At 53.5% G+C, this 23,374-nt stretch overlaps 6 protein-coding genes across 6 annotated transcripts; 3 read left to right on the top strand and 3 right to left on the bottom strand.

Moving 5' to 3' along the window:
• Positions 1-854: 854 nt before the first annotated feature.
• ACO1O0_001874 (uncharacterized protein) lies at positions 855-3,564 on the top strand (the record flags this gene model as incomplete). The annotated part of the gene is made up of 4 exons (XM_083191353.1): positions 855-1,395; positions 1,442-1,673; positions 1,725-1,829; positions 1,878-3,564. The coding sequence occupies 4 exons, from the start codon at positions 855-857 to the stop codon at positions 3,562-3,564; spliced, it is 2,565 nt and encodes an 854-aa protein (XP_083052567.1).
• Positions 3,565-5,713: 2,149 nt separating this feature from the next.
• Positions 5,714-7,214, top strand: ALT1 (pyridoxal phosphate-dependent transferase; the record flags this gene model as incomplete). The annotated part of the gene is made up of 2 exons (XM_083191352.1): positions 5,714-6,104; positions 6,163-7,214. The coding sequence occupies 2 exons, from the start codon at positions 5,714-5,716 to the stop codon at positions 7,212-7,214; spliced, it is 1,443 nt and encodes a 480-aa protein (XP_083052566.1).
• Positions 7,215-7,531: 317 nt separating this feature from the next.
• Positions 7,532-9,111, bottom strand: RPN7 (proteasome regulatory particle lid subunit RPN7; the record flags this gene model as incomplete). The annotated part of the gene is made up of 3 exons (XM_083191351.1): positions 7,532-7,730; positions 7,790-8,595; positions 8,653-9,111. The coding sequence occupies 3 exons, from the start codon at positions 9,109-9,111 to the stop codon at positions 7,532-7,534; spliced, it is 1,464 nt and encodes a 487-aa protein (XP_083052565.1).
• A 1,853-nt stretch (positions 9,112-10,964) lies between these two features.
• On the top strand, positions 10,965-12,589 carry ACO1O0_001871 (uncharacterized protein; the record flags this gene model as incomplete). Its single annotated transcript, XM_083191350.1, has 2 exons — positions 10,965-11,023; positions 11,128-12,589. 2 exons carry the CDS (start codon positions 10,965-10,967, stop codon positions 12,587-12,589), a joined length of 1,521 nt encoding a protein of 506 aa, XP_083052564.1.
• A 3,688-nt stretch (positions 12,590-16,277) lies between these two features.
• Positions 16,278-17,773, bottom strand: ACO1O0_001870 (FAD dependent oxidoreductase; the record flags this gene model as incomplete). The annotated part of the gene is made up of 2 exons (XM_083191349.1): positions 16,278-16,870; positions 16,942-17,773. The coding sequence occupies 2 exons, from the start codon at positions 17,771-17,773 to the stop codon at positions 16,278-16,280; spliced, it is 1,425 nt and encodes a 474-aa protein (XP_083052563.1).
• A 4,767-nt stretch (positions 17,774-22,540) lies between these two features.
• Positions 22,541-23,166, bottom strand: ACO1O0_001869 (uncharacterized protein; the record flags this gene model as incomplete). The annotated part of the gene is made up of 2 exons (XM_083191348.1): positions 22,541-22,638; positions 22,869-23,166. The coding sequence occupies 2 exons, from the start codon at positions 23,164-23,166 to the stop codon at positions 22,541-22,543; spliced, it is 396 nt and encodes a 131-aa protein (XP_083052562.1).
• Positions 23,167-23,374: the final 208 nt, after the last annotated feature.

Raw genomic sequence — 23,374 nt, 5'->3', positions numbered from 1 at the left:
AGAGACCCAAACAGAAGGCATCAACCCCGCCTCTTGTGCCTCTACCTAACTTCCACGAAGGCTCGTCATCGAAGGGAACGCAGGCGGGTCCCAAAGCACCCCCACCACGGCCTAAGCACGATGGTGTACAACGCCCCCTGGAACTTCCAGAGCTCAACTTTGAGAAAACTCCGGAGCCACCTTCTGTCCTTCGGAAAGCGGTCGGGGATTCGGTCACGTCCCCTAAGGAGGCCTTCCCACCCCAGAATATGCAGGGAAAGCGAGAGTCTTCACACCACACCACAGACACCACGTCTAGCTCCTCATTCTCAGGACATCAGACTCTGTTTGATTCTTCTCAGGTCCAGAGCACTCATCTAGGTAATACAACGGAAATCAAACGCACAAGCTGCCCTTTCCCCAACCTAACTTCACTTCCTCCGTCCTATGCCTCCAAACTTGGTAAAGCGGGTAGGGCAAACGACACAACAGCCTCACCCCTAGAAAAGATAAAGGCTATATCACAAAGCAAATTGCATGAACAGAGAGCTATCCCTAGGTCCAGCGATCGGCGCCACTCAGACCAGCTGCCATCCCACATTCGGTACATGGCTCAAGAACTTCGACATAACTCTCCTGCAAGCACCTGTGGCGACTTAGAAGGTCCCGTACATCAGACGCCCCGACGATCCCTTCGTCCTCATGGGCGGGATCTGGAATCCACTACTTTTCACCGCTGGGAAACCCGCAGGCAGCAAGGCTGTTCCCGTAACTCAACCCAGCGCTCACAGTCAAGGGCTAGCTATATTTCGAGAAAACGAGTAGGGGTCTATAAACTATACTATGGTGGGGACACTGGACGTAAAAAGGCCCTTATGGAACAGGTCGCCCTGCATTGGAACGAGTGCCTTCAGCTCGCCGAAGAAGAAAAACAAGGAGCTGTTCGCGAGATCAGGCGTCTCCAGGACGACGTTGCTCGGAAGTCCAAAGAACTAGATGCCTCTCAAACGATGGTATCTCACCATCAGAGACAAGTACAGGAAATTGAAGAGCGTTGCAAGAAGATCGAGGAGCAGCAGTCCGTTGTCTCACAACACAATGAGCAGCTTTCTGGTGAAGTCGAAACTCTGCGCAAGGAGCTTTGCGATTCCAAGGGAAAGGCCGCTCAACTAGGAGAGAAGTACAAGACCTACAAGGACAAGATAAATGACGCCATTGGTGAGCAGCAAGACTTATACAAGCGTTCTCAGACGTATTATCAGCATCTATTCAAAGAGTTGGAGCAGGAGCGGACCAAGAAAAATGATAAGGTTGGCGAGATCGACGAAGCTCTCAGAGTAAGTCAGGAAAAGCGATCAGAGATGAAGAAGGTATTTGAAGAATTTCGAGTCCAGATAGGAGAAGAGTCCCGAAAGAGTAAGTTGCAACCATTGAGGTTTGGCCTTTCTAACAAATGGCACAGAAGATGAGAATATCGTGGACCTAAAGGCCAAAATCGCAACCCAAGAGACGGACCTGGTGCGGGAGCGAGACACCGTGGATCATCTTAGGGTCCAGATTGATGAGACGCAAGTTGGTACTTACCAAGCGGTACAAAATCTCGAGACAAAGGTCAATGCCCTGACCGAAGTTTGCGAACAAGCCTGCGGGCAAGGTCAACAGAACCATGAGATAACAAATCAGTTTTCAGAGAAGTAAGACTCATCCCTAATTCTCCAACATCACACTGCTAACAGTGGATCTAGGCTAGCTAGCATTATGGAGTTCATTAAATCCAGCTTTGAAAATGTACCGACTGCAGCCAATGTGGAGTTTGCATTAAGCGGACTCGAAGACAAAATCACATCGCGGTAAGCCATTCTCACAATCGGAGTGGAGTTCCATCTAATACCGAAAAGGGTCGCATTAGCCCTTTCAGAGATTCATTCCCGCCAAGGGCTGTTCGAAAACAATGTGACTTCGTTGGGCAATGGCTTCATGAGCGAGCTGAAGAGTATGAAGGAAGACACACAGTGGTACATGCGCCAAAGGATTGACGAGACGAGTAACAAAGCCGTCAACGCCAGAGTGGAGGAAACTCTCGGGCAGTTGCATCGAGAATTAATGGTATTCAGGGGTATCTACGAAGACCAGGGCCGCCATTTACTAGCCTGCATCCGCAATGAACTAGATACTCTGAAAGCCGAGCACGACTCTCGAGAGGCTGAGATTAGGCAGCAGCTCAGCGACAGAGACAATTTCCTAACAGACCGAGAACAGCAACTCCAGGTTCTTATTGAGGACTACGCAGACTTTCTTCGGAAGTTCCAGGAGAAGTTCGTCAGCAGCGACAAGGCAGGAGATGAGGTTTTGAAAACGGCTGTAAGCCAGTTCCAGGAGCGTCTCGATACTGCTTTGACAAAAGAAAGGGAGTGGTCTGCCCAACAGCTCCAAAAAACCCAAGCAATTATTTTATCATTGCAGGGGCAGATGGAGGGCATGACAACAGCGATGTCTGGCATTGGCGGGCCCCGTGATTCGCCTAGTGTCGAACAGCTGCGCCGGGAGCTGCAGAATGAGAAGAGTAATGTTCTCCGATTGACTGAGGAAGTTCACAAATCTGCTCAAGCGGTTACGGCTACTGAAGGTCTTCGAGAGAGATGGATGCGTGATATCCAAGGCATAGACTCTTTGCGAGCCAAGCTCTCGGCGGCTCACCATAGAATACCCAGAGTCGAAGGTATTGCCGCGAAACTCGAGAGTATCGCCCGGCTGAACGGGTTGATTCACTCGACGACAAACTATCTCTCAACCGAAAAGCGCTGGATTCAGGAGGAGCTAACGGCTAGGCCTCACGCAAAGAGTGTCGATGTCGCTGAAGAAAATCGGGGGCATCACATCCAGCCCTCTGGTACCCAAGAGCATGAGCAACAAACCTCCATGAACGGTAGCCAATATACCGCTGAGAGCAACTTAGAAGTATCAAAACATCTCGAAACCTGGGATGAACCGAACGCTTCCCAGGACAACTTCTCTCCACGGAAGGTGACGGTCCTCAATCCAGCGATGGATTTCAGGTCACCTTCTCCTCCACCATCCATAGAACAAGAGCAGATGCGGCGACGAGAAGGCACAAAGCCTCGCTCGATTCTTAGATCCATACCCGGCTTTGAGAAACAAACAGGTCTATCGGGGGGGGAGGCTCTCAGTCTACCCCTCAACCACAGCCAGTACAACAGGCCAGTGATGGCGACGTGGAATTCAACGTCATCGGGAAACGTCTTTAGGGAGGTGGTGGAGCAGATTCGTTCCGGCCTGCTTTCGGCAAATAATTCCGAACAATCATGGGGTTTTCCTACAGTTGCTAAGTTCGAGCGATCTAGCCAGCAACCTACGCAGTATGCTCAGCTCAATGACAAGCGCAAGGCACCGGTCCCGGTTGACAACATCCATAACATCGCGAAGCGATTCAAATCGGACTCGCAGGAAACATCGCCGGGAGACCTGAAGGCCTCAGTAAAGAGCACGGAGACATCAGCAAAATCCACCAGAGTGCCACTCCATCGACCTGCGCTACGCACATACTCTCGCAAGGTGGGCGAGTAAGATATTCTTCGCAATCCGCTTCCGAGGGGATCATTTTATGATCAAATTTTGCTGCATTTTGTTCAGTTGGTACCAATATTGATGTTGCTTGTTTGCGAGCTGCGATCAAGATGATGACACACAACGGCCGGAGGAAACGATATGGCACCACAATCAGCTCCAAACGATGCCACAAGCCCGTAAGGTTTTAGCTGCCAGTTTGTAAAGAAGAAATAGAACCATTTGCTCCAAGCCAAGCGATCAATGTATTCATGAGCGTGAACTGTTGTACAGATGTATGTACAGGCGCAACCCCGGCGCAATGCTAGTTGTATCCCAAACTCCAAAGATGATATCTTAATTGTACAAGGCCTCGGTATGCCGCCAAGTGACCCAATGTCGGCGACGTGTGCGACTCGCAGCGAAGTCGTGGTTCGGTATATTCGGTCGTCATCGCAAGATTAGGGCGATCATCTGAGTCTCTTTTTCGATTCCAGGAAAAGAACCTTTTTGCGAACTAGGGGAGAGGTCAGCGTTAGAATGGCAGCTGGGTAGGTATTGTTGTTGGGGGATGAGGGAGACGAACCGATGGGGTCGTATTTGAGCATGCCCATTGGTGGCGCCACACGCGGACGCTTGAAGTTGTAGAAGAAGCCAGTCATGGCCATGGAGATCAACCGGACGTTGATAATGCGAGACTTTTTCTTGGCCATGGTGACAGCGGCGACGGGGCGAGCTGAGGGACAGAGAAGGGACCGTTGGGTGTCGCGATGGTGAAGGCGCGGGTAAATTTCGAGGTAAGGTCCGCAGACTGGACCGGAATAATGTAGCCCCGAAACGCCGATATTGTGTCACCACTGTGCACACCGATGTCCTCACCGAATGCTAATCCAGGTCGTCAACACATTACGGCGCATTGAAGTCCATATTACCAATTTTAAAGACGAGTTCCTAGCTACATCAAAGGGGATTCGGCATACTCATCCACCATGAAATTGCCAGAGCAAATACGACAATGGCGGGGCCTCCGGACAGTACTCGTACAAAGAGCTGCCGCTGTCGGGAGCAGGGGTGTCAGATTAAGCACCTGAACACGCAATATCGATTATCTCGTCGCTCCCCTATCGCGTCCGTCTATCTCTTTTTTTCCCTTTTTCTCCCCGAAAGTTCATACAGAATCTACTCTTCCTTTCTCCGTGATAGCAGCTATCTCCTCGTGGTTGTTGGAGTTCATCAACAGTCACCATCTCAGGCCGTACTGTCATTCATCCTGCCAGACGACGTGGTGGGCACAAACCATCAACCACGATGACGACGAGGATCTACGCCGCTTCGCGGAGCTCGCAAATGCCTACACTATCCGCGTCTGGTGGCAGCTTGCTGAGCGGCGCACGCCACTCAGGTACGTGCTCCCTATTGTTGTTCTGACAATTGTCAGACATCCCACGAGAGTGATGAGGCCCCCAACAACCCCCAATCAATGGCACAGGAGCAAATGTCTGCAGCAACAAGTGTTGCCCCCATCGCCTCATCAGCCCATTACCCCATTGCCAACACTGACCCCCAACCTGAGAGCTGAGCATGAAGCTGCGCGCGGGGTTTTGAGCTCGCGTGGGAGGATCTCGGGACGGGGCTTGGCCGGTCTCGGATCGGGACCAATGGGTCAAGCGACCATGTAAACGACAGGCAATATCATCAGCGTCCTACGATGCTCTCCGCTCTTCTCGGGCGTCCCGGCGGAAAACGACGGCTAGGTCGACGCCCATGGATGCATCTACTTTGTCAATCCCAAACAACGGTGCAGAAAAAAAAAAACTCGTCGTCTGTTGGCGCGGTTTGCTCCCCGCTATGACTAGTTCCCTGCTCGTTCCGAGTCCGACACACTCCACCAAAAAGTCAGGCGACGCAGCCTGACTAGTAACCTGATTCTCTGCTCTTAAATCATACTAGTAGTCCTCTTCCCTTGTTGATCTTTAAACCATCTATTGTTTCACCAGACCTAGGTTTTGGGCTTGAAGTCTATCCGAGCCTATCTTCCCCAAAGTATTACTATTTTGGGCTTTAAGTTGACCTTGTCGCACTAGTACAAGTACAACGGCCTCTAGTCGCTGCCCCGCCAAATCGCCTTCGTCAAGTGCACCACCTTTGCCACGCTCGTTGGTCCTCAACCATGACCAGACTGACAGTCGACACGATCAACCCCCGCGTGCGGGCGGCTGAGTATGCTGTGCGCGGCGAGCTTGCCGTCAGGTCGGAGGAGTACAAGGCTGCACTGGCCAACGGCGACACCTCGCTGCCTTTCAGCCAAGTCATCAACGCCAACATTGGCAACCCTCAGCAGCTCGACCAGAAGCCCATCACCTTCTTCCGCCAGGTCCTCAGCCTGCTAGAGAACCCCCAACTTCTCGAGAAGGAGGATGTCCTCATCAACGGCCTGGGCTACAAGACCGACGTCGTTGCCCGCGCAAAGACGCTGCTCCAGCATGTTAGCTCCGTCGGCGCCTACAGCGCCAGCAGCGGCGTGCCCGCCATTAAGGAGAGCATTGCCAAGTTCCTAGAGAGTAAGTGGACGCTTCTCTAACCGATAGCCATGTTCCATCATCTGACCCAACTCCTCAGAGCGAGACGGCTTCCCCGCGGACCCCGCCCACATCTACCTCTCAGCCGGTGCCTCCTCCGGCGTCAACACCCTCCTCAACACCATCTGCGCCGCTCCTAACACGGGTATCCTCATCCCCATCCCCCAGTACCCGCTCTACACTGCCACCCTCGCCCTGCTCGACGCCACCTGCGTCCCCTACCACCTCGATGAGTCCAAGAACTGGGGCACCGACCTAGACACCATCCGCACCTCCTACGAGAAGGCCACGGCCGACGGCATCGACGTCCGCTGCATCGTCATCATCAACCCGGGCAACCCCACGGGCGCCTCGCTTCCCGAGGAGGACATCCGTGCCGTCATCAATTTCGCCAAGGAGAAGAACCTCGTCGTCATGGCCGACGAGGTCTACCAGACCAACGTCTTTGTCGGCAAGTTCGAGAGCTTTAAGGCCGTCCTATGCCGCATGCAGCAGGAGAAGCCCGGCGCCTACGACGGAGTCGAGCTCGCCTCGCTCCACTCCGTTTCTAAGGGGATGGTCGGCGAGTGCGGCCACCGCGGCGGCTACTTTGAGCTCGTCGGCTTCGACCCGGAGGTGGAGGCCAACATCTACAAGTTCGTGTCCATCATGCTCTGCGCCCCCGTCATCGGCCAGTGCCTGGTCGAGCTCATGGTCAACCCGCCGCAGGTGGGCGAGCCCTCGTACGAACAGTACCGCAGCGAGTATGACGGCATCTTCGAGGGCCTGCGCGAGCGCGCCGCCGCCCTGCACGCCGCCTTCTCCGAGATGGAGGGCGTCGAGTGCGCCGCGCCCCAGGGCTCCATGTACCTCTTCCCCACCATCAACCTGCCCGCCGGTGCCGTCAAGGCCGCCGAGGCCGAGGGCCGCACGGCCGACGAGTTCTACTGCATGCGCCTCATCGAGCAGACGGGCATCTGCGTCGTCCCCGGCTCCGGCTTCGGCCAGAAGGAGGACACCCTGCACTTCCGGACCACGTTTCTCGCCCCCGGAACGGAGTGGACCGGAAGCATTGTCAAGTTCCACAACGAGTTTATGGATAAGTACAGGTAGGCGAGAGTCGAAAGGAAATACAGGATAAAAAGCGATCGGAGTTTGAAAGGCGATAACGTCAATACAATTCCATGACATTCATATCATATGCCCGGTCGAATCAATGAATGGGGTCTCCTCAGCGGGATTATTGTGTTCACAGAGGTTCGCAAGAAAATTAGAAAAGAAGAAGTTAACAAAACAATATCAATCCAGTATAGCCGGCGCCGATGAAGACCGGTCTATTCGTATCATACAACATGGTAATGACCTATGCCCTGATTATCCCCATGTTCATCCCTGGATATTTTTGCCTTGCCAGTCGCAAACGCCCGCCTCTATGCCCTCTCGCTACCCCTCAGCCGCACAGCTTGCCCGTACTTTTGTAGCTTTGTAATCAGCTGATCGCCCTGACGGACGACATCCTGGTACTGCTTGTTCTTGTCGTCGGGTCGGTTCGTCTCGATCACGCCCTTGCCCGAGACGCGGTCGATTGTGCAAGGGATGCGGCCAGCGGCGATGAACTTGGCGAGGTCGCTGTATAGAAAGTAAGTTTCCACTCCTAAAGTACATTATTTGAATCAAGATTGGCTTACCGGTCGAGGAAGTCAACAGTAACTCCAAAGTCGCTAGCCATGCTATCGAGCCCAACAACCCGGTAGCTCTGCAGAAGCTGTTGGTACGCACGTAGGCGCATCTCGCGGATAAACCAGTTTTTGTGCTCGTGGAGGTAGCGGTCCTGTGTGAGAAACTGCTCCTCGACGGAAGCGAGGGACTGGAAGAAGGTCTTGTAGTTGCCGTTGTAGAGGCTGCTGACGAGCAGAGCTAGCGGGCTGAAGTCGATGGCCATCTCAGCCTCAGGCTGCTCAGTGCTGGAACCAAGTGTGGTCAGGTTGACGGCTGTGGTGGCAGCTCTAGGGACCTTGTCCCCCGTGGTGTCGTCAGCACCAGGGCCGGCGCTGAGAGCTCCGGTGAGAGCCAGCAGCTTGTCCTCGCCGTCGCCCAGAATGGCCTTGATCTCAGGCGCGTCGACAACCTTGGACTTGAAGTCAACACGCTTGAGCGAGACGGAGCCGGCAAGCACTGAGTAGACGACAAGGTTGGAGTAGGTGCAAAGCTCGTAGCTAGTGAATGTGGAGAGAGAATCGAGCAGGAGAGGCGCTGCAAGGTTGTATGATCGGACAGTGAGGAGGTGGAGGCCCTCGTAGGCCTTAAGGCGGTTGCGGCGATCCCAATCACCACCACTCTCAACGAGTGTCTTAGCACGCTCGACGTGCTTCTTGACGAGAGGCTTATCGCCATAGAAGATTCCCATGCGTATTATGGCCAGGACGAGGTCGATCTTGGTGCCGAGGATTCCCGTCTTTTCGAACACATCCTCATAGGCGGCAATCGATTTATCCTTTGCTGGAGTCAGAACAAAGGACATAAGCAATGCTAATCCGTGGGGTTATCTCACCTTGTCGCCTACTCGGGCCCAGAATTCTGCTCGCTTGCCCTTCGCCGCCATGACCTCTGTGTCGCCCGCCTGCTCCACCGCCTCATCCTCCTCCTTCTGGATGCCCTCAAGCTCCTTCTCATTGTCCTCCGTCAGCCTAGTATAGAGGGCCTCGTCCCAAGGAAGGTTGACGTTGGTGCCGGGGGTTTTAGATGCCACCATGCCGACAAGACTGGACTTCCTGCTGAGGGGCTTCCCAGGCGCCAAGGCTCCCCCCTCGCCGATGGTGTTGAGGATGCCGTCGATGGGGTGGGCCAGGTAGCGGTAGAACGGAGCCATCTTATCCTCAGTAATAGCATCTTGCACGGCCTTGACGGCGGCTTGTTGGGCCGCTTTGGTGGCATAGCCGTTGGTGAGGGTGAAGACCTGCTGCGACAGCGGCAACAAGGGCCACTTGGCGTACTGCGGATCGGACCCCATGGCTGCGGCCGTCGCCTGTGAGGCCTCGGAATGCGCGGCCGGGAACGGAGTATAAGAATTCGAGGAGGCTTTCGGGTGGGCTGAAGGGTCGCTGGCGAGATGCTATCGTGACGAATGGAGGTGGTGTCGTGCGTTGATGGTGATGGTGTGAGGCGGAAGCTGGTCGGAGAGCTCTGTCATGGCACGGCCTGGAACTGGAGAGAAGGCTGACGCTGGTTGGCCCAAGTGATGATACAGTGGGGCCCCGTGTTCTGGCATTGCTCCTGCAAGGCTCCAGCATGACGCGCACGGAATTTCATCACCACCAACTTCATCCCCACGCCTACTCGCCTCCACTCGTCCAGAGTCCCAAGCGCCTAGCAAAAACAGCGAGGCAACACAGTAAACACCACCAACATGTGAAGCATACATACGTATACTGTACATGAAAATATACAAACTGATATTTAGATGAATATATCAGCCATGATCGATTTTTCTGGCCGAGAACACGCATCAAGTCTCATAGACCCCAGTTATCTTGCCTCACTATATCACCGCGTCGAGATTATTGCCTTAACCGTCCTCATGGGAACTGATGATCCTAAGCGAATTTTGAGGTGATCTATCTACTCGAATACCTGCTCGAATACCTGCTGGAATACCTGCTGGAATACCTGCTGGAATATCTGCTCAAATATCTCACTCTTTTGCCTATCGCCTACCTGCCACTTTCGACCGCAGTCTAGAAGTAATCCACCATCATCAAAGGTGTAACCGTGTACGCCATCTTTGTATCGCCATTTGCATTGACATTTCCAAACTATCTTTGTGATTCGATGTGCCATTCAATGTCCCAACTGTACCTTTATCATGCCAGCCGTGCCATCGCCAGGCACCCATTCTCTCAACAAATAATGGCAAGCCAGACTGCACGTGGGAAATCCCGGCTTCAATCTTGGCCCTCGAGCGAAAATGGTGTCGAGCGAAAAGCGATGGTTGACGCCTTGAAGATGGTGCTTGATACCTTGTAGACGGCAATATCTTGCAAGTGGCGCTTGACGTTTTGTGAATGGCGGCTGACGGTTGCAAGACGGTTGATGCTTTGCATGTTGTTTCTATCCCTAAAATGCTACCTTGTATAATCAGCCAAACTACAACCACACAGTGGTGTACATGACATTTGTGTCTGTTTTCAAGGACATCGGTAGTACTTTGTATCCCCAACTTTAATTTATGATTATCTTATCATGGCAGTTTTGGTTTTCTTTGGGGGGTTCTTGACGCCATGATGCTTCTTGCCCGGGCAGTTGAGCTTTTAGGGGAAGGTTCAGGCCGTGATGGCCATACTTCTTCAAAGTATATAAACCCAGCATCAGCACGATGCTCTTGTTCTCGTTTACTTCATCATCAAGAACTCAAATCTACAAAACTGCACCATCCATCCACCCACCATCCATCCACCTTTTCTCTCTTCCTTACAACCTCGAAGCCTATCATGAAGACCTTCTTCACATTCCTCTTCCTCCTCCTGGTTGTCTTCGTGCAACTTTCCCTATCGGTACCTACCACACAGGGGAAAGGGAAGGGAAAGGACCCCCAGGATGCTCCTCTACCGATCCTGGAGCTCCCGTACGGCTCGTTTGCACCGAGTCACAAACATAAAGTCACACAAATGTAAGGCTTTGCCCGTTTTGATGCGGAAGAATTAGTGTTCTAACCCGTTTCTTTCCCACAGATGGACCTTCCAGAGCATTCCATATGCAGCACCACCTGTCGGTGAGCTAAGGTGGGAGAAGCCAGCGCCGCCCCTCAATCATACGACATCCATACAAGGTGGAAATCGTAAGGGGGCGTGCTGCTTCCAAGCCCCCATGGACGGTATGAACATCAAGGAGACAAAAGATCCATATAAGGACCATATGGATAACATGTTCGTCAACCCCGACCCCAACAAAGTATCCTTTCCCGATTTTAAATGACAACGTCGCTTACCTTCTCAAGTCTTTGCATGGATAAAGGGACCTGCGAATGCAGGAGACAGGGCGAGGACTGCTTGTTCCTCGATATCCAGGTGCCGGACAGGGCCCTCAAGGACCCTTCCCTCAGGCTCCCTGTCGTCGTGTTCATCCCCGGAAGTTCGTTCGTTAATGGCCACAACGACTTCCCCCACCCCCGGTTGCCGTTCTACGATGGCGATAGCTTAATCAAGGCAAGTCGTGACGAGATCATCTACGTCACCTTCAACTATCGAGCCGGGGCTTTTGGGTTCCTGGCTGGCAAGACCATCGAGGAAGAGGCAGTCGCCAATGTCGGGTTGTGGGACCAGAGGGCGGCGTTCCAGTGGGTTCGAGATCACATCACCAAGTTGGGCGGGAACCCCCAGCAGGTCACGGCCATGGGACACTCTGAAGGAGCTGCCTCCATCATGTTTCACTTGACTGCCCAGAGTGGCACCTTGGATCCCCTCTTCCACAGGGCCATTATTCTGTCCCCATACCACACGCCCATGTGGGACAGGAACGGCCGTGTTGAGGAGAGGTTCCGACGGTTCGCCACGCTGGCCGGGTGCGAAGACCAAGGTCTCAATTGCCTTCGTGAAGTGGAATCGGGCATCCTCCAGGAAGCCAACAGAGCGCTCCTTCTCGAGGAGCCCAACGGCGTGTTCCCCATCGGTCCCACACCAGACGGCGACTACATCAGGCAACTCCCCGCGGTCGAGCTGGCGTACGGAAACGTGTGGCCGATCGAGTCCCTCATCCTGTCCCATGTTGCTTCGGAGACGGCAAACTTCTTCAACCCAGAATTGGAGAAGGATGGAGGATTTGACGAGTTTCTTCACGGCCTTCTCCCGGACTACATGGTCAATGGCACCTTCATCGACAGGATCAATGAACATTATCCTCCGTCGGTGGGCAAACGAAAGATGGTTTATAAGTCGCAGAACGAGAGGATGCAAATGTTCCTTCGAGACTCATGTGTTACTTGTCATGTGAGGTGGCTGCTCGAGGCTACCGGCCACGAGAATACGTGGGTGATGAGATTTAACTTTCCACCTCCTACCCACGGCTATGATCTCATGGCCATGTTCCTCTACGACGAGCACGATCTCTCGAGATTTGAAAATTTGGTTCTGTCGACTTTGACCTTTTTCATCGGTGCCATTCAGGACGGCATGACGCTGGGATACAAGTCTTACATGACGAGCTTCATCAGGACTGGTAATCCCAACGTCCATCGACGCAGGTGGCGCGAGGCGTTCCCCCACATGCGTGCAAAGACGTGGAGAAATCCCGAGATTCTTACCGAGAGGGACCACGTCAATGCCGTGCTGGAGGTTCACGCGAGTCCGATTGGATACTTTGACCACGTCCGGGACAAGGATATGCCTCGGTCCCAGTGCGACTTTTGGAAGTCCTTTTTCGTCGACGCAACCCTCCAGGGTAATTATACCCTGACAGCTGAGTTGAAGAAGCTCACTGGCGTATACGACGAATAAGGGAATCTGAGGGCGCGGTCGGAGAGGGCGTGGGGATGAAGTCTGATGTCGGGGGCAAAATTCCGTGGTCGTCATACTAGAGCCTTGTTGGGGGGGTAGTCATGTAAGCGATTAGCCAAAGAAAGGGAGATACCAAATGTCGATGCTACTATAACGTCTGCATATCCATCTGTGTGTTGTCGGTATATCCATTTGTGTGTTGTCTGTGTATCAGTGTGCGTGTTGCCTGCATATCCATGTGCGCGTAGTCTCTATATCCATGTGTGTGCCTGTTGTTATGTCTCTATGCGTGTGTTGCCTGTGTCTTTATGCGTGTGTTGTCTATGTCTTCCATAGGTGCGTGTGTGTTGTCTGTGTCTCTTTGTGTGAGTTGTCTGCGTCTTCGTGTGTGCTGTCTGTGTGGTATAGTTATTTTGGTGTCTCGCTTTTCTGTTAACTGGTGCCGCCATAGGCGTTGAGGTCTCCGAAGACGCCCGTGACCGGCTTTGCCAGTCTGAGACTTGCTGGTCCATTGTCCATTGTGAGTTGGGAGTGGCTGCAGCTGTCTGAGACGACAGCGCGGAGTCGAACCTCGCAGATTGTAATTGCCAACAAGTTCTCCTTGGGGAATGAATCCGTCATTCCATGCAATTGCCCATTGCTTTTTTTTCTCCTTCACCTATTCATTCCACCCATCTGTTGTGAAAGCTGTTTCCTCGCTCGCTCAATCTCTTCCGCTGCACAATGGCGGAGACGAACCAGGGCGCCTTCCGGATGCCAGAACCATGTTCTCCCGGAGATTACACAGCAGTCCAAGAATGAGGCAACGAGGTAACAAGACGAGAGACAACGAGAATGCTATGCGGCGGATTGGAAGGGGTCAGATATCGTCATAAATGCGTGCATTTCCCGGGGGCAAGGGCCACATCTAGCTGCCTCCGTGCGCTAACGATGCGGTGCTGCAGACACCGGGGCTCGAGCAGAAGACGACGAATCGGCCGGCGTATGATGGGCATCCCGGGGCGACGGGATGCGGGTGACGGGCAACGGATAATGGGCAATGTGGGGTGCCGGCGGCTGAAGGGTCCAGAGTTCGATATTCCTTGCTCGATATTCCTTGTTGTATTCGTGCCATGTAGCATCGCTTCTTCGCCTCCCATGCATCGCGTAGTGCGTACAGCCCTGGCGGGGGTAAAGAAGGATGCTCGGCGCATAAGCGTCCTTTGCGCCAACGTGCCTCGGCGTCTGTTGCTCTGATCGGGCGATAACCGTGGCGGCCCATCGTGGTCGCTAGGATTCGATTAATGTTAGTTCCCGGATGACAGTGGCACGTCTCCTGAGTCTGCCGAGTCCAGTTTGTGAGGGATGGAAACCTGAAAAGGTGACCTCGGGATCTTGCGGGCCGCTCTTGTCTCATTCGACTGTGAGGACGTTCTGAGGCAGAGAGTGAAACAGGCAAGTAAAATATTCATAGGTACGTACCTGCCTCCCTACAAAGTATTGGAGGAAACCACGGATGGTGCCTCCCCATGACGTTCATGTGCGACAGAGTAGGTACGCTCCATGAGCTTCCCATTGGCACGTTGGCAGGTGCTTCTTCCGCGTACATACTAAGGTACTGTACGAATACGTTCTTTGTATCGCGTTTGCCCATCTCGCGAAGTGAGTTATCGTTGTTCCCGTATTCTGGGTTAGTAAAGTAAGCGGGTACGTAGTATCTAAGAAAACAATTAGTACTAGCAGTGTCTTATATGTCAGGTACCGGGTACTACTCTACTCCTCCTCGTCTCGTTTCGGGCGGCATCGAGGTTGCCAAGAGTACGCATTAGAAGCCATATTATCGCAGTACTGGACTACTACTACTACTACGATGTACGTGTACTACATACCTAGTAGTAGTATGTAGGTACGAAGTACTGGTTAGATCCGGAGCACTCGGGTACTTGAAGATGTTGGGCAGAAATATTTCTTTCTGCGAATGGGGTATCCGCACTCGTACCATGAACTCGTGGCGTGGGTCGTGGGGTCAAAGCAGGATAAAAATGCCGCTCAAGTGGGATTGATGCATTCTCTTAAGAACCAACCCAAGTGCCAACACTTGCCTCTTGAAGACTCCATCTGGGCCAACAAACCGAGCGGCCCGCACCTTGTCACCACCGTGAGACCTTATTCGTACAAGCCCACTTGCTGCGTCACCAAGATCTCTCTCCCCTCGTCCCCCTTTTCCCTTTCCCCATCTTCTCTCTTGTGCTTTTTCACCGCTAGAGTGCGCAAGCGGCCGCTTGCCCAGCTCATCACACTAGGCATGACCAAGAATTATCGTCCGCACTCTACAAGCGCGAGAGCACGCGCTGCGAACCAACGGGCCCCTATACTGAGTGATCGGCGGAGCCGCGGCCAGCAGCTGGGTTAACCAAATCGAGCAAGGCGACAGCGAGCTAGCAAGGGCCCGTACCAGACTACAGGGACGCCTCATCTACGAGTAATAATAATACCTGCAATCCTGCACCAGATAGAAACGCCCAAGGCCCCAGAGCCAGAACCTGGGGGCGCTGACCGTCGTAGGATCCAGGAACGGCGAGGAAGTCAAGCGGGAAGCTGGAGCCTGGAACAACACGATAGCAATTCCACCAGCTGGCAAAAGGAAGGAAAACTAAAATCCCTCCCCGGGAGCCTCGACTGACCCCCCAGCTACGCACACAGTCACATACCCTGTAACCGCAGGGGCTGGTGTATTCGGCACATCTCCAACAACCATCGTGGTGCCGTCAGGCATGTGCCCACTTGCTCCTGTTGGCTCTAGTAATACAAATCTAGACACGTCCCTTTTTGGCTCACGTCTTTGAAAAAGAAAAACTACCCTGCCAAGGTCACAATGTCCTCTGGAAGAGCATGAAACTTGGGGCCCTTAGGAATGATGCCAAGTTTCATTAATCTGCCAAGAACCAGGCTCGAGTCACACCTGATGTTGACGTATGACTTGAAAGGCGTGGCAAGGGTGGCCCCTTGGTGTATCTGGCACCATACTGGTATAAGTAAAGGATAATACTCTTTTGGGCTCTTGGTTTTCTTGATTTGCTCAAGTACTGATAAATCCCGCTCCTTTCTGACTGGGCCTTTTTGACTGGGCATCCAGTCGGCATTTTCGCACACCCATGCTCCACACGATCCAGACAATCCGATCTCACTGTCTGTATCGCGCAGATGGGAATGTACGTACCACTTGCGAGGCTGGGCTCACCCCTGTCAGCCTCCGTGCACGAATCACGCGGCGACAGCCTCATTGGTACCATGAGTCAACAAGGTGACAAGTTGACACGGCGACAAGGCGAAAAGGTATTAACAGTTAGTAACATTGTACGGAGTACAGCAGGTTGCATGCACATGGCTTGTGTTCTCCGGCCTTGGGTTCTCCTCAATCTCCTTACTGTTCATTTATTGATAATCTCTTCTGCGCAAGCACGAGTTGGAGAGCAGTTGAAGCAATTGAAGAAAAAGAGAACCCAGTGTTCCCATGGATATCAATAAAAAAACCCCCAAAAAACCCGACTCCCTTCAGCAGCGGAAGAAGACATATAAAACCCCCAAGAAAATGAAGCGATAACTCCGTGGTGTGAACCGATCTACTATGATGCCCCCCAGGAACTCCTTGCGCTGCACTTGCCCTCTGCCTAACCTCATACGTTCTAACCATTTCGTGCTCGGTGTTTCATTGAAGGAGACAGCTTCTCCTTTCAGACGATTCCTCGATCAAGTTCTCTAAATTACCGGCGATCTTATAGGTTGGGTTGGCCGAGTGGCCATCACCACCCCTCTTGTCCCACGCCCATCGATCGGCGTACTCGGCGGGCAGGGTACCCTTCATCATGTCGACGACGTAGTCACCAATCACAGGGAGGAATTTCCAGCCATGAAACGAACCCCCGGTGGCCACGAAGAGGTTCTGGCAATGAGGGTGTGGCGAGATAAGGAAGTCGTGGGTTGGTGTCGATGCGTCCCTACACCATGTTAGTCCCAGAGCACGCGGGGATGCTAGGGAGATGAAGAAAGAGGCCCACCAGCACATCCTGTAGCCCTTGATGGGCACGTCCTTGACCTCATCGCCGTAAAGTCCGTCAATCGTCTTGCGGGCTCGGTTCACGAAACACTTTGGAAACTCGAGGCCGGTCCACACATTGTATTTGGAGTCGTCGGGGGCAACCGACATCCTCTCCCCTGTGGCGGCGAAGTCGACATTGTTTGTGAAGCACATGTCGCAATTGAACTTGATGGTGCCGTCTGGGAGTATAGACATGCCCTCTCCTGGAGCTCAGCGTTAGCCAGCCATATCTTCCGCTGCGGGCATTCCGCAAAGTTGGAGCGGAGATTCGTACCTTTGACTTTATCAAGACAGTTCTTGAGCACGGGGATGGGCTCAAACTTCTCCTTTCTCGCCCCGTCAAGCTTGGCATAGAAGCTGACAGCACCGGTGGCCAAGAGCCTATCGCCGACGTGAAGTTTCTTGTTCTTGGGGGCGCTCTGCGCCAGAAGCGTCCCGGTCCTGGCACCCGTCGCCATAAGAATCTTGTCGGCCTGCAGCACCCTCCCATCCTTGAGCTCGGCGCCCGTGCACTGCCCGCGGATCCCAAAGGTCAGGCGCGTCATCTCGCCCACCACGTAGTTGACGCCGTGGTCGACGGCAGCCTGCACAACGGCACCCAGAGCCTTGTCGGCCTCGGCGAAACCAACGGAAGGGTTGTAGAGGATCTTGTCGAGGCCGTCGAAGCAGGCAGTTGCAAAGGCTCCATTCCAACGTTTCCGGACATCCTCCACGGAGAGATAATGCGAGTCGTTCTTGATGCCTACGGCTTCATAGGCCTCCATGCTCTTATCCCCAAAGTCGGACGGGTCAGCTCTTAGCATGCCAACCTGGTGGTAAAATGGGCTGTATAGGCGATCCTTTCGCCACATGGGCATAGCCTTAAGCAACATGCGCATGTACAGGGTGTCGGGGTAGTCATCCCGGACAATCTTGTTGACATCGTGAGAAGCTGCCCGGGGGTTCGGGTAGAGCGCCGTGTCAACCAGCATCACCTTAACATTTCCCTTCCTGGCGAGGGATAGGGCGGTAGCGGCACCGAAATTGCCGGCGCCGATAATGAGAACAGAAGGGACATCGTTGCTAAGATGGTACGTAGTACCGTTCGGGGTCCCGTTAACTGTCATGATGAAAACTGATGAGACGTAGGACCTAAAAAAGTAGGAAGAGTCTTTCGAAGGCAACAAGCATTCCACGGACAATGAGAGCACTGTGGCAGGGTAGGCTTGATGTAGTAGTGGTGTAGACAAGAGACTAGGCAACGGCTCATGTGCGTCAAAGTCGGGTACCACGGATTCTTTATACTTGAGGAGGACCCAGTCCTGCGGTGAAGGTTTGGTTGGGGGGCGCAACTGTCTCCAAGCCGGCGGGGAGACAACAAGAGTCGATCCGGCTAGCAGAGGATAGTAAGGTCAGGTATCCAGCCAGCAAGCATATTAGCCCAACTAGATTGGGCTCGCAGCTAACATGTCAATGGAACGACACACAAGCAAACATCCGCGCCGGGTCCTGGTGACACCAACCACAAATCATATCGCGAAGGCCGGGTCCAGAGAGATTGGCGCCGTAGTCCCCAGCAGGAAGCTTGTCTCAACCCTGATGGAAAAGAAAAAAAAAAAGGGGATCCCGACCTTTCAGGCGATGCCCAGGGCACAGAGACGCACCCCCCTCCACCCCCAGGATGGGCGTCTGCTCTCACCCTGCCACCCCCTACGTCAAGTAATGCGGGCATGGTATGGAATATGGCATCGGTGGAGGAGGCGGTATACATACCTATACCGGTTGCGCTTTCGTACCACTTACTATGTACCACCCAAGTTAAGCCCCGTAGTCAGGTACATACTAGTACGAGCATGTACATACGTACTATGGTAGTAGTAGTCAGGAAATAGTCGTCGCGACCGGGGTGTTGGCAATAGGTCAGCGCTGAGGGGGAGGGGAGGGGGACCACCAAAATTGACGAACAGAGCGAGGCGAGGCGAGATTGAACACGAGGGAGAAAATTTAGGGAAAGCGGAGACGAAGATGTTCGCTCAAGTGCCTCCGAGAAGAAATAGTATTGCCGATATGCGAATACATATTACAGTTCGATACCGCCTCTATGGCATTGGCTCCGCATTCGCACATGATAGTGGGCGGTACCTTGTCCCTTGCCTGGTATCCGTACGAGTACGTACAATATTAGCACCAGATCCTCGTGAGGAGAATAATATTCAAATTGGAAGGGGATGGGGGAAAAAGAAAGGACCCATGGTAATCGGCGAACTGGCGCAAAAAGAAACAACTTGTGTGTAGCCGCACTGCGACCACGCTTGTTTCGCTCAACTCGGGTGTGACCTCATATGTGCGAGGGATGACCCCAGTCTCATCTCGTCGGAGCAGGAAAAATTGTCGATGATTACTTTTGCATGGTATCGCCTGCTGGCATTTCCGCGAAACGCGCGCATTTTGTTGGGGATCAGCTCGTTGGCCGAGTTGCTGCTCTCCTGCTGTTGTATGATGGTATCACGCGGCCACGCGCATACCTTGTCAACCTGGGGGGAGAAAAGAGGAATCGGAGTCCGTAGTCACCGGTGAGCAAGCTGACCCATTACCGGGAAGGACCAATGCCTTGGTTCGTTTCCCAACAGAGTAATAGTACGCCCGGTCCCTGGCATGCGGTTCGGTGTCGGAGTTGGACCAGCGCCACCACTTGTCTTAGCGCCGTTGTCTAGCTTGGCTCCAGGTGGGATCGACCCCAACAAGGAAAATCCGTAAATGATCCAAGACGACGCTTGGACATTTCGTCTCTTTTCAGCCATGGCGGCCATCCATAAACATGGACGCCGTTTGGCCGTTGAATGACGCCCGTTGCAGCACCCTGTCAGCTGCCTCCTCGCCTCGGTTGTCTTTCTCTTGTTGTCTCCTCGTGGTCTCCTGCGATGTGGTAGTACGTGCTCTCGGATTCTCAGAACCTACATGTAACATGGATTGCCGGGATCTAAAGTTTGGATCTAAAGTCGGGTTGGAGGAACCACCCTCTTTCTTGTTGTCTCTCTCCCCCCCTTCTTCCTACCCTTTCTACCTTGGCGATCATGGTCCGAGAGTCCTCCACTGGTCAAGGCTCCGCAGTCTGGTGGGCCCGTCTCTGCCTTAGCCCCCCTTACCCGCACCGTTGTGAAGACACGTGCACACGGCGAGCGGTGACGATGAAACCGTGTTCCTCCTGTTCGCGAGTGAAAGCTGCGCGCTGACGAGTGGGGAGCTGCAGATTCGCCAATAAATAGATCCGATCTGTAAAAGCCAAATTAAATTGCCCCAGACTGTGATCCTGGCAGACCTGCATCCCAGCAGTCGCCAGTACAAAGCGTCCCCGGAGTCCCGGGTGCCCAATCAAACCACAATGTCTCCCATGGATCTGTGTCCTTCTTGCTATCGCTGACGTGATGAAGTCGCCCGTCTCCCAATCGAAACCACACCGACGCGTATGATCGACTTACCTTGCCAACAATAGTGGTTGTCTTGCATATCGGGAGCTGTTCTCGTCACTGGTGACATGTGTCCCAAAATCCCAGGGATCTGCCCCAAAGGACTTGCCAGGGAGTCGATCAAGTCTTGGCGGCTGAGGAAGAGATAATCGGATGCTCAATGATTCCGGGAGACTAATGAAATCCTTTGGACTCAGGTGAGAAGACCGTGGGGTCAATCATGTCAAAATCTACTAGTAATATGTAGAGTGCGTGTTGGTGCCTGGTTGTTCGCGTGCCCCAACCAGCGTACCTCGGTTGGACCCTGGACCGGCTAGGATGCGATGTTTCTCTTGTCGTGAACTGCACGGAAGCGCCCTGGAATTTTTCCCGTCTGCAATCTGCAACGCCAGGTTCGATGGTGCTGCGAGACATCAGTTGTCACAGATGCACCACAGTGCGCCCACTCGGTTGTGCGCTGACACCTGGCCTGGGGTTCAGGGCCACGCAGCTGGCAATGACATCGCCTTGACATATTACATAGTAGAGGGCCGCATGTATTACCGCTACTTTGGACCGTGGGTTCACAGTCATGTCCTCCCCCGGCCTCCGAAGGCGTGTTTCGACGATGAAATTTGCCAACGCCGGCATAGGGGCGGCCATTGGGCTACTGTGCTTCTGTCGATTGTGTCAAGTTTCACACACGACGTGGCAACGCTGTTCCCCGCATTCTGGAAACAGAGTGGTGATGTTTGGACGACGTCGTTTGGTGCCACGGCAGCAAGTGTGCAACCCCACGAATACGTGTCTCGGGTAATGTCAAGACCATCAAGGCTGAGACGTACGTAGAGGGATTCCAGACCATCCCATTTACCACCCATGTACTCCATATCCGTCCGGATAGAGGATGTGCTAGGTACCTAGGTAATCATTAATCATGCTCCCTCCCGTTCGGCGGCTAGCGGCAACTCACTACCGGGATCGGGTCTATTGCGCAACTAAGCGCCGTCGGAGAAAACATGACGCTGAGTGTTTCCTTTGGGCTCGGCCACATGCATGGTGACTGTAGCCAAGGATGTTATGGGCGCCCGCAGGGTAGGACTCCGGGTTGTGAGTGGGAGGCAGAGGCAGGGTATTACCCTGAGCTGGTCGATTCCGCTGTGTTGGCGGCTAGATGGCATGATGGCATGATGGCATGGAAGGCGAGCGAGGAGACGGGAAATGTCGAGGCAGCGAGGCATCTTTCGCAAAAGTGTACGTACCCACAAGGTGGCTTGCTGATTGTCTCCTCTCGAGGATGAGTTGGGCAAGCGCGGTGTGGATATCCGGGGGCTACATGGGCAAGAACCGCCAACGTGCGCTGCAGCTATTTGCTGCGACCATGTCACGCGGTAAGAATCGGTCAAAGGGTGCTCTGACCGATGAGGGTCTTTCCTCCATGGATTCGGCTGCATGCATACGATACCTAGTAGCTTTGACCCCCCACCCCCCATGATCAATGTTGCAAGGCTGCGTGCGAGGCCCTGGGTTTCTACTGTTGTATGCAGAAGGTAGGGAAGATCTCGCCTCAAGCAACTTTCGTACTAGTCGTAGATACAGTACTAGGAGGTAGGTAGGGAGGCATGTAGATGCATGCCAAGCCCTCAAGGCACGGGTATCAATGCTGAAGGCTCCTTACCCAAGGCTCTCCTTTCAAGGGGTTATTGACCAGCTTAAGGGAGTCGGCCACCAATTAATCCACGCATTGTCGTCTCTCGTTTCTCTCAGACCCGCCCCATCCTCCGGTTAATCCTTCAAGTCCTTCCTGGACCCCTCCCGAATATCTCGAGCGCCTGCGGTGCGGAGCAATGCATTCTGATTGGACCCTTTGACGCTCCGGCACTCCTACACAACACGGTTGCCAGCCTTCTTCCCTCTTTCAATCATGCCATTCCCAACCTCCCGTCGATACCCGAGCTGTCGCCGAGGTCAAGAGACCGCTGCGATGTGTGTATTCCCGCCACATAGAGCCGAGAGCTGTTAGGTCGATATATGCCCTGCGTCCATCCCTGGCCAGGCCCTGCCCCCGTTGACAGATATTGGGCAGCTTCCAGAGGATGTACAGGTTGCAGTTGTCCTCATCTGTGCCTAAAACCCGCACTTGCCACATAGTAAAGACTATGTTCGCCAAGTGACCTCTGCTGCATGAGCACTGGATGCCATCACGTTGCCACCTGATCGGCCACTTTACCATCATGGGCTGGCACTTTATGCTCACATGACAGTCTCATGGGCCCTTGTCGCTCGCCATCGAACCAGACCCGGCATAATTTTCTCTCCTTAGGACATGGCCCCGCTCCTTTTGTGCATAACGACCCGCAAAGAGTCAGCTCAACTCTGCCTTCAGCATATTGGCATCGGGGACGTCCTGATGTGGGGGAGAATGGGACACCGTATTGAGATGTCGTTCTAATCCATCTCGTCGTGCAAATCTCCGCTTCTTGGGAGGATTCGGGCAGTATTCTCTGGTGCATCGATACGGTTTTCGATGTTTGTTGCAATGTTGTCTGGTTGATGGTTAGCGTACAAGAACCAAAGATGGAGCTGGTAAGTCGCTGTTTCCTAATCATCCGTGAGATACTAGGATGGGAGTAGGATAACTGCCAGGGCCTAGGGGGAGTCACTCACACAAAAGATGAGTTGCGTTCAAATGCGACCATGTTGCCAAATTTGTCAACTCCCCCCTTTGTGCATTTGACCCCTTTGGGACAGGAATAGCTTCCCTTGCCTCTGTTACCAAGAGCCGCCATGTCAATCCTCTGGAACAGCTCATCGTCAGCGTCATCTGACGCATCGGAGCCGGAGCCGTGGTCCTTGGGCGACTTTTGGTCTTTATGTGACCCTCCGGGTAGGGAGCGGCGCATGCGTGATTTGCTCTCGTCCAAGTCTAGAGATGTCTGTGGCGTGGAAAGAGCCTTCATGTCGACAAAAGGAGAAATTGGTGACAACTCGAGCGAAGTCTCGCTGTTCCTTTGCGTTTCCGGGCGCCATATGGCCTCAACGTCTTGCGAGTATTTCGCCGTCAGGTCTCGCATTTTTCTGTGACGAACGACCGCAATGTTAGCGGGTTAAAGACCTCGAAGGCTATTAAGGAAAGATGTTAGCACACGAAGTGGGACTTACCGAAGTCGGTCTAGTTGAACGTCGAAAGCTGCAACAGACGAGAGATCTGAAAGATGGGTTTCATGACGTGCTTTCATGTGTATATTCATGACCGCATGGTTAATATGCTCGCCTGTCACG

This window comes from Amphichorda felina (genome assembly GCF_050947745.1).
Source record: "Amphichorda felina strain 45539 chromosome Unknown scaffold_2, whole genome shotgun sequence".
Taxonomy (NCBI): Eukaryota; Fungi; Ascomycota; class Sordariomycetes; order Hypocreales; family Bionectriaceae; genus Amphichorda; species Amphichorda felina.
The sequence above is the reverse complement of the archived record's forward strand: the minus strand, read 5'-3'. Positions and strand labels throughout refer to the sequence as shown.